Source organism: Xiphophorus maculatus, chromosome 15 (assembly GCF_002775205.1).
Source record: "Xiphophorus maculatus strain JP 163 A chromosome 15, X_maculatus-5.0-male, whole genome shotgun sequence".
Taxonomy (NCBI): domain Eukaryota; kingdom Metazoa; phylum Chordata; class Actinopteri; order Cyprinodontiformes; family Poeciliidae; genus Xiphophorus; species Xiphophorus maculatus.
The window spans coordinates 10875190-10892904 of NC_036457.1; the positions used below are offsets into that span (position 1 = coordinate 10875190).

Below are 17715 nucleotides of genomic sequence, written 5' to 3' on the forward strand. Positions count from 1 at the left end.
AGAGTATTTCTGCTGAGGGTTGTGTGGATGTGGCAGGCATAAATACAGACTAAAATCTTGCAGTGTAGTTATGTCAGAAAATGCTTTTTTTGTTTCCTTTAAGTTGTGAATTTGATCAGTTATAAAGCCATTCAGATCTGTGCTATAATTTATCTTTGAAAATTTTTGTGTTTATAGGTGAATATATTGCACAGTACAGTATGTGCCTAAAGTGATGAAAATATTTTCATTTATAGTGTGCAGATTGTAAAAGAGTGATTATAAAAGATTGCTGAGGTCTTATTTTTTGTTTTGTTTTTCTTTTCTGGACACTGTTTCTCTGCATACGCCGCCTTCTGTCATTTAACGCATACATTTTTCCAGCTTCATTTTTCATAAACCACTGCTTTATCTTATTTTATATCTTTACAGCTCCAGGGTAGCTATTGGTTTCCCCATCCATGTGTAATGTGTCATTTGGCCACATCAGTAAAGTGTGCAATCTGCCAATATAGATCTAAAACGTTGTTCAATAAAAATAATAAAAGGGACTCCGGTGCTGCTTTTTTATTTTTGTTTTGCCTCTTTTTCTTGTCTGTTTTTATTTTCCTTTCATGCCACTAAGCTCTTCACAAACAAACTGTATAACATATTTTAATATTCAGCATTTCCTTCTGTAATTACAGGCTTCCACAGCTATACTTCATTTACAATCCACCTACTTTTGTTGCTTTTATTTGCAATTAGACCTAGAGATGCACCAACCAGTTTAGTGGAAGATTTAAAAAAAGAAAAAAGGCTTCCTGCAAGTCAGAAAATTAGTTGGTTTTGCTAAATTTTTTGCTAATTGTTTCTAGTAGCAAGATAAGCCAAAAATGAGATATAATCCTCCAGTGTATAAGCTCAAACACCAAGAACACATGAACAAATTGAGATTGTACACCACTGTGTGCTAGTGGTTTGAGACAAACTGTCTGTAGAAATAGTTTTTGTACAAGTGGCAGCCATGTTGGACTTTGAACTCAAGACTTCCCAAATACCTTTGCCACTCAAAGTTGGAATTACATCTTTGAAGAGGCATAATTATTGTATTTTCCAAATAGGAACTGAGAAAGTATGACTTCTTGTTGTCATAATTCTTGTCAGTCAGATAAAGCATACAACAAAAAGTTTTGTCATACATGCAAATGTATTTTTTTATATTTCTGAAGATTTTTGCAGAAGTCTTGATTCCTGATTAAAAAAAAACTGTTTAAATATGGGTTTCTTCCTCATGCCTGTTGCACCTCCACTGTCTTATTTTTTAACCCTGCTGAATGGAAAGAGCTAACCTTAAATCTTCTGTCTGCAACAACTTCAGCACAAAAGATTGGTCACAGCACAGCCTGTAATGGAAGATTCTATAAGTCAAAGCAGTCTAAAGCTGGAGGTACTTAGCTATTTATTAGTACCTCTGATGGGCTGTAACTCATTACATTTGTGACAAATACAGGATTGTACTCTATTTATATAACACAAAACACAGCAAAAGTTTTGATTTTTTAATGTGCTGCTGATTAGACAACAGTCTGAACCAGTCATATTTTCTGTGCAGCATCAGTTAAATTTCACCAGATAAATTATTTGTTTTAGTTAATAATAGCATCACTTAAGCTCTCGCTTCATCGATTGAAAAATACAAATGCTGTGGAGGCCTGAACACTTTTCTCAAACATGTCTCATTTCTCTTTTTAGATGAAGCACATCTTCCATACTATCATGTGTTCTGTTGAAATGCATTTATAAGTTTAGTAGATGGCTATTGACGTTAACAATAATACCAATGCTGGCTATTTGCATTATTTATTTTATAGAGTGTATTAATAAATTAGGATATTGTGATTGAATTGATTTAGCTGTCAATATAATCTAAACTTAATCAAGTTTGTGATAATCTAAATGTATTATATCAACTATGATGCTTCAAGAAATATCATTAATAATGCTCTGATATGAATTACAACTGAACTGTCTTTTGTAATCTCACATCAATTACTGACCTTAAAAAAGGTTACTGTCCAGCTGTGGATCTACTGTTAGAAATCTGATATGAACATTTAGATACAGGGACCATTAAATATTTTAGATATTAGTGCTAATTAGACATTTTGTATCTCTCTTGACACTTTTTAAAATCTATGTGGCTTTCCTCCATTTCATTCATCCATTTCGCTCTGTAAGCTAAAAGACAAACGGTAAGTTGTTGCATCATCTTTCTGAAAGAGTCCCATCCAAGTATCTTTATTTAGAAATTGGTATTTTGGCAACAGTCAATCAGTCTCTCTCTGTGAGTCAAAAAGCTGATCTAATTGTCACTCGTAGGCTCTTTAAATATTTGCCTATGAAAAAGTTTTGAACAACAATAATATCTGATCATTTTGAACCACTTGGTACTGGCTGACTTGGTGAAATAAGTAATAATGCAGTGTTTGAGTTACACTTACATTGTTCCACACACATTTGTTTTGATTTTGTCAATAAAAAACTTACTACATTTAAGTAATTTATTTTATTTAATTTGTTAGACTGTGAACTTTTGACTTGTACTCAAAGAGAGCCACAACAATTTCAAAAGAAATATCAACATTAATTGATTTTATGCTTTATTACAAATATGTTGTGTTTACCTAGTCATTTATTTTTTTAAAACAAAAATAAAAAAATCTTTGTTTGTACCTCAGTTTTAAGCATGGACTTTTATTTTACAGGGAAAAACAGAAAAGCATCCCGTTCCAGTCGCTCTTCAGCGGGTATGCAGTCTCCAGACTACCCTACACTGCCTATGACTCTTTCTACTGAGGCTCTGCAACAGAATGGCAAAAATCAGCGATCAAAGTTCCCTAAAAGTTTCTTCATCAAGCCTTCCCTGAAGGGCTTTAACTTGCTGGGACTCCGCAAAACACAGAAACACTCCCCCATCCCGGCTAGCCGCAGTTGTGAGGACCTTGATGGTCTCCCACAGCCGTCTGGACTGTGGAAACGTTCTCACTCTTTGGGAGACCTACACAACCTTCAGCAGAAGGATGATCTGAATGTTGTGGTTAAAACAGCAAAGGACGTAGCCAACAGCCCAGTCAAGGTCTACAGGGAGGAGCGTTCTCCAACCCATAAAAGGACACCGGCAGTAAGTCCTAAAGGAAGGTCTGTTAGACCACCCATACCCTCCCAGCTTCCTCTCCGCTACCAGTGCCCAACAGTCCAGCCTCCCAAACTTCCAGAGCCTCTTTCTAGTCCCACTCCAAGTCCTCCTGATTCTAGTGCTAGTGGGGAAAGGATCATCCTGACACATCCCAAAAAGCCTCCCATTCCACCTCCTGTTCCTGCCAAAAAATCCAGAGAAAGACTAGTCAATGGAGTTCGTCACCCGTCCCTCTCCCTGCCGTCCTCGCCGTCCCCCACCGCCTCACCCACACACTCAGTCAATCGTTCCCAACCGAGTAGTCCCTTAATCCGCAGCAGCAGCCCAAGCCCTGTCCTCAGCGCCCCAGCTCTCCCTGCTAAGACCCTCAGTCCTCCTCCTAGTCCATGTGCCACTTCATCGGCATCATCTACAGGGGAAGATTCAGGCTCCCCACCAGCAGTGCAACCTCCCTGGCTGTCAGATCTTGGAGGTAAAATGGCTGTGACAAGGAAGCTCTCTCACACTAAGATGAGTCCTGATCTGCACACCCTTCTGGAGCAACGACTGCAGGCTGAGAGCATTGATCTGACAGAGGAGCCTTACTCTGACAAGGTTAGAAAAGCAGCACTACAAAAACAAGTTTAGAAAATCAACCTAAGAAAAACTGCATGCAGAACACACAGATTTTCACCTTTAATTTATTCTGTAGCTATTTATTTTTAGCTACATAAAAATGTTAGGTAAAACGTTAGAGTCTGAGCTGGCCCAAAACACATTCAAACCATCCTCCAAGCCAGCAGGGGGCACTAGAGAGTGCTTTGCTTCTTATTAAGAATATAGATAGAAAAGCAATTATGCTGCAATTATACTCTCTCAGAAGTTAAATATTTATTCTTAAAATAATGTTTCACCAAATCTAGTGATTTATGGTTGCAAATCAGAAAACAAGTGGGATTTATCAATGGTTGCATTAACTTCTGGCAGCTTTAAAATACAGCTTGAAAATATTATTCATCTTCATGAATAAATTATCTGTAGGGCAGTGCAAATAAATAGTTTAGACTTATATTTATCACTGATTTTTGAGTGGGCTTGCTTGGAAAGCTTCCACTTCAGAACCTGTTCATTTTGTTTCTCCAAATGGGAACTGGAAAACATTGAAACCAAAAATGCACCATTTGTTTGTAGGGAAGCAAAAATGTTATTCTGTGATTGCTGAATTGTTAAATACAATTTACAATAGTTTTTATTATGACATGTTAATCTATTTGATACTTTGTAAAAAAAAAAAAAAAAGACAAATGTAAAAATTGTCACAATACAAAGAAAAATTATATACCGTAGTTAACACAACTGAATGCAAAGCAAATTCTGCTCAGAACCCCATAAAATGTTGGGTCAGTTCTCTTTGGGTAAACTCACTAAAACATTTCCAGTCATATTTTCCACAGTTAATATGAAAAAGTTGGAATCCAAAACACTTCTAGGCTATACTTGTCTGGCGTCAAACTCCTTTTAGCACCCTCAGGGCTGTAACATGCTTAACTTCACTCAGTCATAATTTGACTGCAGCTCTGTTCCAAATTGTTCTGTTTTATACCAATAAAACCCAGGACAACAGGAGCAGAGTATAACCTACAGCCTGTGTGTTTCTTGTTTGTATGGATGCTTTATGATGTCGAGGTATTTATTTGCTAAGAGGTTGTATGTGTGTGATGATAAACATGCTGCCTGGAGCTGAGAAGGAAAGATTGCGGCTTTGCCCTCTCTGTGATGCGGTTGAAACTGCTAAGTTTATAGGCTGGATCTCACCGAAGGCAGACGGGATCGTAAAAACTTTTGGCACTCACCAGACTCCAGGCTCAGCCCCTGAAACATATTGGAAGCCCTAACTCTGACAGAAAAACAAACACAAATTCAAACAGACTGGGGCATCAAGGGGTGAGGTCTGAAATAGTGTTGAAGAGCTCAAAACACCTCTGCTGGATTGCTATTTATCAGCAGTGCAAAGGTGCAGAGTTAAGAGGCACCAAACTTTGCTAAACTCCTGCTAAAGATTAATATACCTTTCAGGGCAAATGATTTATATATATATGAAATAAACTTTAAATATTTGCACTTTCCATATTTATTTATCTGTTTTCCATACTTTTCTATATCTAAAAATACATTTCATAAATTTTCAGGATTGAGTTGGAACCACTTTCAGTGGCTGCAATAAAATCTCCAATCAGATATTGAGGTCTTGTAACTTTTGATGGATTCTTTGTTGATGAAAGTAGGAATTGGGATAAAGATATAATACAGCCGTTGGTTACCTTCCTATGTATATACATACTGTATATATACGTATATGTATATACTGTATGTATATACATATACATACAGATATGTATATCTCTTTGAAAACAAAAAAAGAAACCCTGATTCTTTTGGGTTAAAATGTTTCTATTTTTTTAACCATATCCCTCTTCACATTCTTCATGCAGCACGGCCGATGTGGCATTCCACAGGCACTGATCCAGCGTTACTCAGAGGACTTGGAGCAGTCAGTCAAAGACGTGGCCTCCAGCATGGACCAACTCAGAGTGAAAGAACTACGAAAACAGCACCGCATGGCTGTAAGGCAACATGTTATTTACCTGAAAATTATTACTGTAAAATAATTTTAATAGAGAAATGTTGTCTTGGAGATGTTCAAGACAGATTTGAATTTATTTTTGACTAGTGACAAAGAAGGTTCTCAAAACTGTTTCGTTTAAAGGGTCTTATTTACCATTTTTTCACCATCAATAAATTGGGGACCATAAACACTTCCACAATAAAGTCCCTCCAATGAAGTACATTACTGTCCCTCAGTGGGGAAATACTGTATATTCAGAGTGCACTGTAATTTGAGAACTCCTGTAAAACTAATGTATTCCTCCATATTTCAGATCCCCTCCGGAGGTTTGACAGAGATGTCCCGGAAACCCGTTAACTTGGGCAACATCAGCACAGTATTTGATTGGCTCGTTTACATTGGTCTTCCCATGTACGGCCCATCTTTGGCGGCGGCGGGTGTTGACACGCTGAGTCGCGTGGCCTTGCTAACAGAGAGCAGCCTGAGGGATGCCGGGGTGCGGGACGAGAGGCACACTCGCCGCCTTATCAGCGAGGCCCGACTGGTCAATGCACATAGAGGAATGCAGTCCTAATCTCAACAATCGCTGTTTCAAAACATAACCTGGAGGTGGCCACACATCTAAGTGAGCACAGCACTAAAGTACATTCAAAAAGAGCTATCCCTTCTTTAATGTTTACGGTGTTAAGAGCAAAGAGAAGATATAAGATGCCTTTAGAAAAATAAATCAAGACTGACTACTCTGTTGGTTTTCTTCCATTCTAAGGACATTTCTAAAGTCTTCAATTACAGATTTTGATCTGCCTTTAAGAACGATAGCACACTCTTTGTAAGATTAAAATTATTTTCTTTCTTCCTTTTTTGCTAAACTATGTAAATGGTTTACTTCCTACATATTCCATAGCTGAACCATTTTTTCATTTTTTTACAGCAGGGCAGGTCAAAGTCTGAATGAATGAACCCACGCCAAACTGGATTACAGGTGGCTTATTTTGTACCATGTTTCTGTATTATAGCACAAAGTACAACTGAATTCCAAAAGGATTTATATGTTTAATTTTGTGTTTGCTTTTGAAAGGTAGAAGCCCTGTTTCAGGCCTGCTTGTAGTCATTTGAAAAAAAATTTTAAACAAATGATGTCTTTATATTTCAACCTTTATGATACATCTTTTTTCAAGGCATACCATGGTGTGTGGTGAGTCTTGCAGAAAGCTTTGTTTGCTGCAGTAATCACAATCAGCTTTTACTGAAAGTACATTCCTCAATGTGGAAAGGGACACTTGAAATTGCCTTACCAATATGAATGAATAGCTACAAGAAGCTGTGCAAAAACATGCAGGGCTTTTTCTTCATCTGATTGTGTCTGTCAAGAAAACGTTTTATACATATATACAGTATATACACAATTACTTTGGTGGTGCACATGGACCAAAGAACAAGACGAGAAGTCCCCCAATGTTGACTCTCCCTGGACCATGTTGGAATACATTGAAAGTACATCTTGCTAAAGAAAAACAAAGATTCAGCTGAGATCTTAGCCATCACATGTGGAATCCACTGGTCTGTCTACACATTGGTGAGCACATTCAGGAATTAAAGCTCTTGAGGAGTATTGTCAAACATTTAATCAGTGCCGGTGCAGGATTGGACCCTTGCCATGCAAAGATGGGAATAAACTGTCAAGCAAACTGTCTCAAAATTCAGGGACCTTCTGAGAGGAGTCAGACTGTTGGAACGTTATTGAGAAGAAAATAACTAAGAACATTGGGTTGTGCATTCTGCATGAAACTGAGCAAACAAATATTCCCCCGGTGCATTTCTCACGTGTTTAAAATCATATCTCTCGTTGCCAGTACTGGACTGAAGACTTATTCCATCCGTTTGTTTCGTTTATAAACTCTGACCAGCTGCTGTTGCTGAGCTTGTTTCTGCAACTGGCACTTGACGTGGTTATTTGATGCCTTCTTCTCTCATCAATCAAAGTGGTGCTCTGGGAAAGTGAGGATGGAGTCACAGTTTAAACAAGTAAGACCCAGGAAGCGTTCTGTAAAAGAATGAAAATACTGACACTGTAAATGCACTTTAGATGGTTAAACTAGCGGTTTTATAGGTAAGATTGGCTACATATTTTCACAGGTCTCCATATGGACATGAATGTCAGGTATTGTAAAGGGTTTTAATGAGTTATGCTGGTATGTTTTTTTTTTTTTTTTGTATTAAGTTCCCAATGCCAATTTACCAACCATGTGTTAACCTCCAGTTACTCATTTTCAGCTTTCAGTCTTACAAAACTAAATTCTTGATACATGAAATGCTTTGCCGAAGTTGCACATTCTCTATGTGTAATTGATGTTGTATTAATAACTTATTTCTTGTTTTTTATTCATATCAACTGTAATTAGGTGTATCATATAAATAGCAATACCTTCCTGCACATTGCTCAGTAAGGAACTACAGTATGTATTGTAAAATATGTGTACAAATGATTTCATTTGGTTTTCGTCTACTTAATGATTGTCCATACAGATTTTGCTTGTGTAATGAAACAACAAAAAGTAATGTCCATAACTATTTGTCTTTCCGAAATATAAATAATAAATTGTTTCTTGCTATACATTGACCATCTAGCAGTTTCTGCTCTTGATATGGGTGACATTGCTCTCCAGTGGAGAGTTTCAGAACTGTCCTGGGGGCCATAACCATCTGATGAGTTTAACCTTTTTTTTTTTTACCCCACCAGGGGGTCTTTTGTGGGCTCTAATGTCCCTTATATGAAAGTAGGCGGGGAGGGAGAGGGGGGGAAGACATGCGGCAAATATCGTCGGGTCCGGGAGTCGAACCCTCGACGAGGACTCAAGGCCTCCAAACCTGGGTTGCGCTATCCCCTACACCACCACCATTATTTTTACTGTGGTGCATTTCCATGTCCATTCAGTAAGGTATGGGCTCCTCCTAGTCTCGGGAATTTAAAGGGGACACAAAGGCACCATGTACGCTGGAAGTGCAACTGTAAAACAGGCAGTAAAGGAAGGATGTGTGCATGACTCATTATTTTTGTAGTCAATTTAATAAACTGGGACACTGCAATTTTGCACAGACATTTCTAAATAAGAGGCTAAAATTAAAACCATGTGGATTCGCAACAGATGTAATACAATAGCTTCTTTTATTTTAAACCCGTCTGCTAGACATACTGTATTATTATCTTATATTGGCTTTTAGTAGTAGCACTTTATTAAAACTAAAAATAACAAATTATCCCATGTTTGCTTTTTAGGATCATTGCTCTGCTGGATTTTAAAAAAGAATTATCATTTTGGAACCAACATCAACTCTGCAGGTTGCCTTGGTTTGGTTCTTTTAGTCATGCTTCTGTAGCCAGAAGCACTAAAGTTTTTTCCTCTTATTCATCTTGACTCTTAGAAAAGTACAGACCAGACCTGGAACCCCACAGCGTAATATTTTGTCCAGACAATTTTACTCGCTTGACATTTATCTGACTTGATGCCTGGGAATCCTCTGACTTCATTTGATAAGAATTACAAACACAATGACGTTCCAGCATGCACTGATCTGCCTAGATTTTGCGTACTGTGTGTAACCTGTTACTTTTGTAAGGACACTGTTGTCAAATAACTTATTCCATGTGATTTTTGACAAAGTGTATCTGAAGTATCTGTAAAGTGTTTTTAGGGTTAAGGAGAAAAATTAAGCTTTCTATCACTACCAGGTCCAAGTATTATTCTGATTTCACTAAACACTAATTATTGTTAGAAGTAGACCGGATTACATAGCTGCTTACTTCTAAAGCAACTATGTAATCCACTATGTTTAATCCAAATGTGGTGAGACATTTTTTTTTTTCAAATGTGCATTGCTAATGAGGATTCCAAGTTATTTTGAATAAACTTCCTATTATTCTTATATTTATTTGTTTAATAAGGTCATACAACTTAAACTGAGTGTGTGAAGTAGAGCAAATTCAATGAAACTTCAACTGATTGCATACCATCATATACAGACAAATAATTTAGATATAACTATGTACTTATTTTAGCTACGTTAGAAGCGTCCTCAAACTACATGGGCAGCATGAATGTTGCACATGTTTTGAATATCAGAACTTTTCTTTCCTTTTTTTTGGTGGAGAGGGCGAGGGGTGGCTAAATACATAAACTTTAATTCTAGCTGGATGTTTGAACACTCCTATTGGTGGATTTGGTGTTCATTCGTTATTTGATGTGTCACATTTTAAGCATATCCATATATTTTCACTAGGATTTATGTCAGCACCGTTTCAAAAGCTTAATGAGAGCCTCCCTTAGCAATTGTAAAACCAGTTTTGATGTGTTTTGGATCACAGTCCTGATGTTACACACAGCTATATCCAAGTTTCAATCTGAACTGAGCTGTCCTACTGAGATGAAATAAAATTGTTCAGGACTGTTCAAGAACAATTCAAGTTAAAATGCATCGTTAAATTTTCAATTTAAATATAGCATTTAAATTGTAGTATCATGTACAATTCTGACTGACACTGTGCAGAATAAAGCTAAAAAGCTGCACCACCCACCTTTGGAAGGTGTGATATAGGGTGTAAAAGTTCCCCCTAGATGCCTGCAAAGTTAATAAACATCAGGAGTCACAGAAAAAATGTGATTTGGACTAGTGGTCCAAGTGAAATCTATACCATCAAATGGCACAATAAACATCTGTGCCAGGCTGCCTGCCTTGGTCTTAAACTTTGAAAATACAACTTTAGCTGCAGAGCTTGCAAATTGCTGCCTGTTCCACAAAGCCTTCTTAACTGGGGAAAATACCATTCCGTCAACTCCGCAAAATTACTATTCTATACTTCATTAGTTTTGCTCTTTAAAGCCAAATTGTTTTTTTGTTTTTTTTATTAATTATTACTTTGCTTCCTTGACAGCTGTCACCCTGGAGGGCTGTTAACAAAGTAGTTATGAAAAACCTCCTAATTGAAGGTGTGGTCTAATGGTGGGTTCTGGTACTGCTGTGGAAAAATTTATAGTTCAAACAAAGATTGTAACAAATGGCCTGAGGGGGAAGGAGAAAGTTTAAAACACACACACACACACACACGGGTTCCGTCTTTCTATTTTTACAACGACTTTGCATTGACTTCTACTCATTTTCCATTCATTTCTATAGCCTGACCCAAACTCCTAAACCTAACCCCGAAACAGCTCTTCTGCTTGTGGGGAATTCGGTCCCCAAAATGTAACATGTGTTAGGAACAAGGTCCTTGCAGTGTATCAAATACAAGACCACACATACATAAACATCAACATTCTTTTGTCTACCATCTGCAGCAATATTATGTCATGACACTTTAATTTAATTACATGTGAAATGACATTTTCAACAAGGTTTGACTGTTTCTCTTGGTTCAAATCAGATTTATTCTGGTTTTCTTTTACATGCACAATACATTACTGCAATGTAGTTTGTCTACTGATGATACAGAATTCTGCTGCAAAAATACTAACACAATTTAGAAAGGGAGCTCACACCACAATAGTTTCGAAGTCTGTATTAGATTTCATTTTAATGTATCTTAAATAACTTTTAAATCATTAATGGTCTCATAGTCCCCCGATATTTATCATCTTTTCTGAAATTCTAGAAAAGATTCATTAGGATTTTAATTCTATGCTACAATCATAAATTACAACACATTGAATTTCCCCATTCAAAGTAGTGCACATCTTTAACTGAATGAAAATGATACATGGATTTACAAAGTTTTAAAAATCAAAATCTGAAATGTGTATTTTTGGTCAGCCCCCATTACTCTGATACAGCTAAATAAATACAGTACATTGCACTTAATACACTTGCCTTTATAAATCACCTACTTACTCTGAACACACAGCCACAGTGGAATGGTTTAGGTTTATTTCTTATATTAGAGTGGCCCAGCCAAAGCCTAAATTTAGATACAAGTGAGTGAAAATGGTGAGATTTTAGATATTCTGCCTGAGCTTGAGGAATTTTGCAAAAAAAAGGATATGGACAATTTCTATGTTCTCTATGTGTAAATAGTCACATCACAAAGGATAATGCTACAAAATACTGATCCAGGGGGCTAGAAATGAAAATCCACTGACATTTTCAGACTTTTTATTTCTTAACGCTTGAAAACCATAAATGATTTTCCATCAACTTCACAATTATGTGATAACTTGCGCTGATCTATAGCCTAAAACCCAAAAATAAAATAAAATTAAAAATATAAAACAGCTTCTACAATCAAAGTTCAAAGCCTACCAACTATTCATAACGAATCCCTCAACAGACACTGGTAGGCGCTGTTTTACACTCCCCAATCCACACAAACTATGAAGTGGACGTTTTCCTTCTTTCCAAATTCAGTAATATGACACCGAGAGCCTCACAGGAGAAGGATGAACCCTTAACTCTGCTGGAAGGACGGAAGGAAGGAACACTCATCAAACGAGAGGCAAAGAAGCAAGGACAGAGCTGGAGCAAAACGCTGACTCCCATAAAAACAAGAACCCCGTGGCAGCAGCAGGAGTAGCAGCAGCGGAGGAAATCCAGACTTTCTTTAAGTCTCCAAAATTTACCTGTATCACCCCTCCATCAAATGATCCTAAAGCGGCAACTTTCACTTCCAAGAGGCGGATGGGTGACTTTCCACGTTGCTTTGTGAGGAGGAGATGATGAAGAATTTCGGCAACAGTCCCCCTCACAACAGCAACAACCACCAGACTCCCAACCACATCAGAGAGCGACACCACCGAAAGCACGGCTTGCTCTGCGCGTTACCGTGGCGCTTCTCCTTGCGAGGTTATGGTTTCTGCATGGCTGCGCTCTTCCTCTTCTGCTTCGGCTCGCTTTGTTACCAGCTGAACGGCGGGGCTCCAAGAATCCTGCTGGACATCAGGCAGTATCTCGGTAAGAACTTAAAAAAAAAAAAAAAAAACTCCCATCTCCAGGCTTTGGTGCTGAAGTTCGCCATCAAGCACATTTTGATCATTTACAATTCCACTCAAACTTGAAAAGTCTCAACGGGATGTTTTAAAGTAATTACGTATAGTATCACGCATAAAGCCAACTAACAACGACTTCAGGCGCACCACTGGGAAACTATCATTTCACGCAACTTTTACATAACTCCACTTTTCGCTGTGCTTTAACAGTGCTGAACATTTTTTAGCATAACGTGTCAGAGCACGACTGAAGGCTCAGAGATGTTCCGATTGATACTTAATGTGCGTGATAGTGACATGTCCGCCTGAAGGTTCGGCGCGCTCCGGACACGCAGCGCTTATTACGCACGGCTGCAACCTCTGGAACAAGGGGCAATTCTTGCAACTGCTTCTGATACGAGACAGACAATTCAGATAATTAGTTGCTTGTACATCAGGTCTTATGACTTATACTTTAGAAGTAGATTAAAACATATCTTAAGATTTATCTTAAATGGTCAAATTATTTATGCTTGGACTGAAAGTCCCTTTTTTAAATGCTGAGATCTATTAACAGTGGCGCAACTCACCATACATCAGGGGTGACGGTTAGCAATGCGCAAACCATCGCCCCCTCCCTCACTCCCATACATTTGCAGCTCTAGAAAAAGAAAAGAAAAATCTGCCACCATATAATAAACAAATAATTAGGTGAATAATTTGTTTTATTATTATTTTGTACATGCTTCACATATCTTATTATGAATAAAATATTCATTATTTTGGTAATTTACAGTACTTTACATATATAAAATAATTAAATTTGAGTTCACTATATCACTAAAACATTAAACAGTAAGTAAAATTTGTTTTTTATTTAAATTTTTACAGGATGTGTGTGAAAATCAAAATAACAATTGATCTGAGCTCTATTGTTTTTGCTTATTTTGATTGCTATAGCAGGTGATTCTGTCTGTGCATTCAAAATATTTTCTGAACAAAAGAGATGGATTCCGCCTGGCACAGGAAATGACAGTTGGAAATTTGCAAAGTTTTATTGCATGGATGTAAATACCTTTTGTGTGGTATCATAATTTAATCACCAGTTGTTATGTATTTTTATGGTTTCCCAATCAAAAACAAACAATCTAAACATTTATAGTAAATAAATAACATAAGATACTTCCAGTACACCAGATTTTTCAGGAAAATGCTAACCGTGGTGATGAGAAATTGGTTATAGAAAAAAAAGATACATCTGGCATTATATAGCTGAAATATTTCCTGTGCACCCTGTGCATTGTGAAATGATTTTAACTCTAACTTTAGCTTGTGGTTTAATGTCCATCTAAGAAAATTTCTGAAATATTATCTTTCGGTTTCAGTAAACCACCCTTAGATTATAAGTACCTCCAGGCGACCTCCCCTTTTTGGTGGTGTCCCTTGCCTTTCAAGTGTACTAAAAAAAGTTTGTTTACTTTTTGTGTGAGCATATTGGATCTTTTGACCTTATATTGTTGCCCTAAGCAGAATCATTTGCACAGGAAATTTACTATCAGCAAATTCCTTACTGGGCTACACCTTCGGCAGCAGCTGGAATGTTTGTGTGCCTCTGTGTGTACGTAGGCATGTGTTGAAAGGAGGTTGTGTTCTCTACCTACTACTCACCAAGAGCTTTGAGGGCTTTGTGACGTGATAAACATCTGGAGCAGAATGAGAGTCACTTACAACTAATCCCTGGGGTCAGATTGGTTTCCTGCAGACACACACATCTTTTCCAAATACACATGCCTTCACAGAGCAGCTGCATTGTATTGTCCAAAACACAGAAGCTCCACTTCACTCAAAACACAAACATAAGCAACAGCTGCTACATTAGTGTATTTTGCTTAGATTCAAGTTTTGTTTTAGCTAGGTTTGTAAGATGACATTGACCTGCAAATGTCTTTTTGTAACATAAGTATTTCTTCATCAGAAGATGTAAATATTTAGTGCACTGAAAGCATGCAGATTTGGAAAAAAGAAATTGTCAAATTTGTCATGTCAGATTTGAGTGTTAGTCTTCAGTGACTTTTCCTGAGTGCACACCTTTTGCGTTATCAACCAGCTTTGGAATCTAATATGAGGAGTATGTAGACATCCACGCCTGGAGCAAAATAAAGACCCCTGCTGTCCAGTGGAGAGCAAAACTTCCTGGTTCTACTGAAGCGGGGATGCAGACCAGGTCAAAAAAGTAACCATATATCAACAACTTTTCTTCACCATCAAAACAAAACTATAATATTAGCAAACTGTGTTAGTGAATTTACTCATTACACCAGGTTAAATATAGACAATTATTTTCTGCAAATTGTTTTTAGCCTGTACTGCACCTCATTTAAATCATCTCGTAATCTTGTTACTTTAAGTGAGTAATCTTTTCTGTTCTGTTTTGTGGGCTGTTCCCATGTAAAGGTGAGGATTGCTAGCTGTGAGAAACGAATCTGAAAAAAAGACAATTTTAGGTGAGTAAAGTGTGATTGTGTGTTTCTCTTGGTCAGTCGAGGAGTAGATCGAACAGACTCTGTTTTGTTCAGCCGGATGGAGAAGTGGGTGTTCAAGGACGTTACTCATCGAGTAGTTGCAGGAACTAGAGCAGTTTACAGACCTTTAGACCTGGATTTATTGCCTAGCTCTTGCTGCTGAGTGTTGCAAATCACTAACTGTGTCTAACACCTTCTCAAGTCTCTTTCTTTATACACACATTAGGATAGTTATGGCTACTGTAATAAAAAGGCTCATCTTTAGTTCAGTTTCAGTGTGGTGAAGATGAGAATATTTACTTAAGTGTGATCATAGGATTATTCTTGCATGCCTCTTTAAATCTTGTCTACTCCTCTGAATAATTTTGTAACCTTTAGATCTTTATACTATTTTTTTAATTAAGTTTCAGAAGTTGGCAGGTAAAATCTTCAAGTGGGAGAGTGCAGGGCAGTGTTGACAATTAGACAGGTATGTATGGATACAGATGAAACTTTGGTATCGTTTTCCTCCCTTCAGTATTTGTTATATTGATGGCATTACTGGCAGAGGAAAAAGAAAAGGCAAAATTTTTGAGCTAAGTGAAAGGAAGTTTAGTTTGGCTGATGAGCATCTGTCACATACACCTGATGCTTTTTATTGTTTTGTTTTTTTTAATAGTGGGGGAAACAACATGTTACAGAATCTGAAGCGGATAACATGTATTTTAGTTATATATTTTTTGCATCAAACACACTAACAAGTGTTTGTAAATTATAGTTAATTAATTAGACTTGTAGTAAACTACACATTGGCACTTCATTACAGTACTCTTTGTCAAACATACAGTACTGGAGGCAGAATCGTCATGTGGGAATCTCTTTTTAGTGTTAGGAGCTGCCTTGGGATGAATAGAAATATTCTTAACTGTTGTTTTGTGCACAGCTTTTCAGCAGTTTCTCTGTTTCTCACCTGTAACAGTGTTTAATGTGCCGTCTTTGATTAAATAAATCAAGAATTTAATTTATTCAATAATGTAATATTTTCCTTTTTCCTTTGTTTTCTTTTTAAATCAAATACCTTTAAAGACTGCACCAGTAAGCTACACTGTGATCTGCACTGCTAAAAGTGTTCAATTACGTTCTGTCCACATCTATGTTTTCTTCTTGTGTGCCATCAGACATTGGTGAGGAAAGTGACACACAAGCTGCACATTTTCAGGAACGTTTTTGAGCGAGCCAGCTATGTTAGTGTGAGTTTTGGAGCAACCCTTCCACTCAGCCATCCAACACACCTACTTCCTTTTAAAGGATATTAAAAACAAGATTCCCTTTCAAATTATCATTTTTTATTTATTTATTTTTTCCTTTTAAAGTGGCAGATTTATTTGTGTTGGACTCTTCGCGAGAAATGACAGAACTGCTTTCTTAAAGTAGTTTATTAAGTGTCAAATTGAATTGAAGTCAGGGTGATGCAAGCCTAGGAGTCTCACAGCATCTTGCTGGTTGCCAGGTGTGCGCCAGTCTGAGCTTAAGTGAAGTTGGTCATGTGGAAAATTGAACAGCCACTTTGCATTTATCTAACTTACTCGTGCAACATTTTAGCAGGTGTCGCAAGACAACATATGTGCACACTTCATATTTAAAGCAAAAGCTGAAGTCTTAGATAAGCTCATCTTTAATATCTTGCATCCACGTAACATTTGTAGCTGTCAGATCCCATTAGAAGGTGAAACCAAGACTGCACAGTCTACTTCCTCTGTAGCTACTTTGCATTCTGCCTTCTTAACTTTCTACAGACTCCCCAAATGACTCTGAACTCTTAATGTCAAAACAATCAGATGGGTTGTAATTTCCCACTTGCTAAACAGACAGCACTCCCTGGTGAATAGAGGTGAGACTTTCTCTGTACATGAAGCCAATGTGAAATTTGTTTAAGGGTCAGTAAAGGCAGTGGTTCCCAAAGAAAAAAATCAACTAGGCACACACATGGTTCAACTAGACATAAACCTTTACACATAATTTGTTTTCAAACTCCACTGAAGTTTATTTCACACTTCAAGTTGCAACAAGACACACTACAAACCATCTTCACAGTGAAACACTTTTGTGTAACTGGTAAATTGATGACTGATCATTTTGATAGTGACAATTATCTCCTCTATTAATTATTTATTTTATATAGGTTACTCCAACAGTAAATTGAAAGCAGTTCCACATTGCCACTCATTGTATAATAGGTGCAGTTAGCATTACCAATTAGCATCTGCAGGCCTGGCAGGATATCATCATCTCCAGCGAGACATGCAAAACACTAAAACAACACACGCCAATTATCTTTCATTAGTGTATTTGTTCTAGCCACATGAAAAGAGGGCAAAGGGAAAGAAAATTAGCAATCCACAAGTTCTCTAAATGTGTCACTGCTGTTCAAGACTTGCTGAGTAATCGTAGCCATAACCCAGGAAAAATGCCTGGTAAGTTGTTAGGCAATGGTTTGTG

At 37.4% G+C, this 17715-nt stretch overlaps 2 protein-coding genes across 8 annotated transcripts in view; both read left to right on the forward strand.

Annotated features, from left to right (window-relative positions):
• Window positions 1-8382, forward strand: part of sash1 (SAM and SH3 domain containing 1) — a 188825-nt gene extending 180443 nt beyond the window's left edge. For all 7 annotated transcript variants that reach the window (XM_014472709.2, XM_023347329.1, XM_023347331.1 and 4 more), the window contains 3 exons: window positions 2727-3751; window positions 5629-5760; window positions 6076-8382. In XM_014472709.2, the coding sequence (XP_014328195.1) occupies window positions 2727-3751; window positions 5629-5760; window positions 6076-6336 (1418 nt within the window). In that variant the 3' untranslated portion in view covers window positions 6337-8382. The remainder of the gene's footprint in view (window positions 1-2726; window positions 3752-5628; window positions 5761-6075) is intronic.
• A 3788-nt stretch (window positions 8383-12170) lies between these two features.
• Window positions 12171-17715, forward strand: part of ust (uronyl 2-sulfotransferase) — a 50625-nt gene continuing 45080 nt past the window's right edge. Inside the window, exon 1 of the mRNA XM_023347262.1 lies at window positions 12171-12701. Within this exon, the coding sequence (XP_023203030.1) occupies window positions 12464-12701 (238 nt within the window). The 5' untranslated portion in view covers window positions 12171-12463. The remainder of the gene's footprint in view (window positions 12702-17715) is intronic.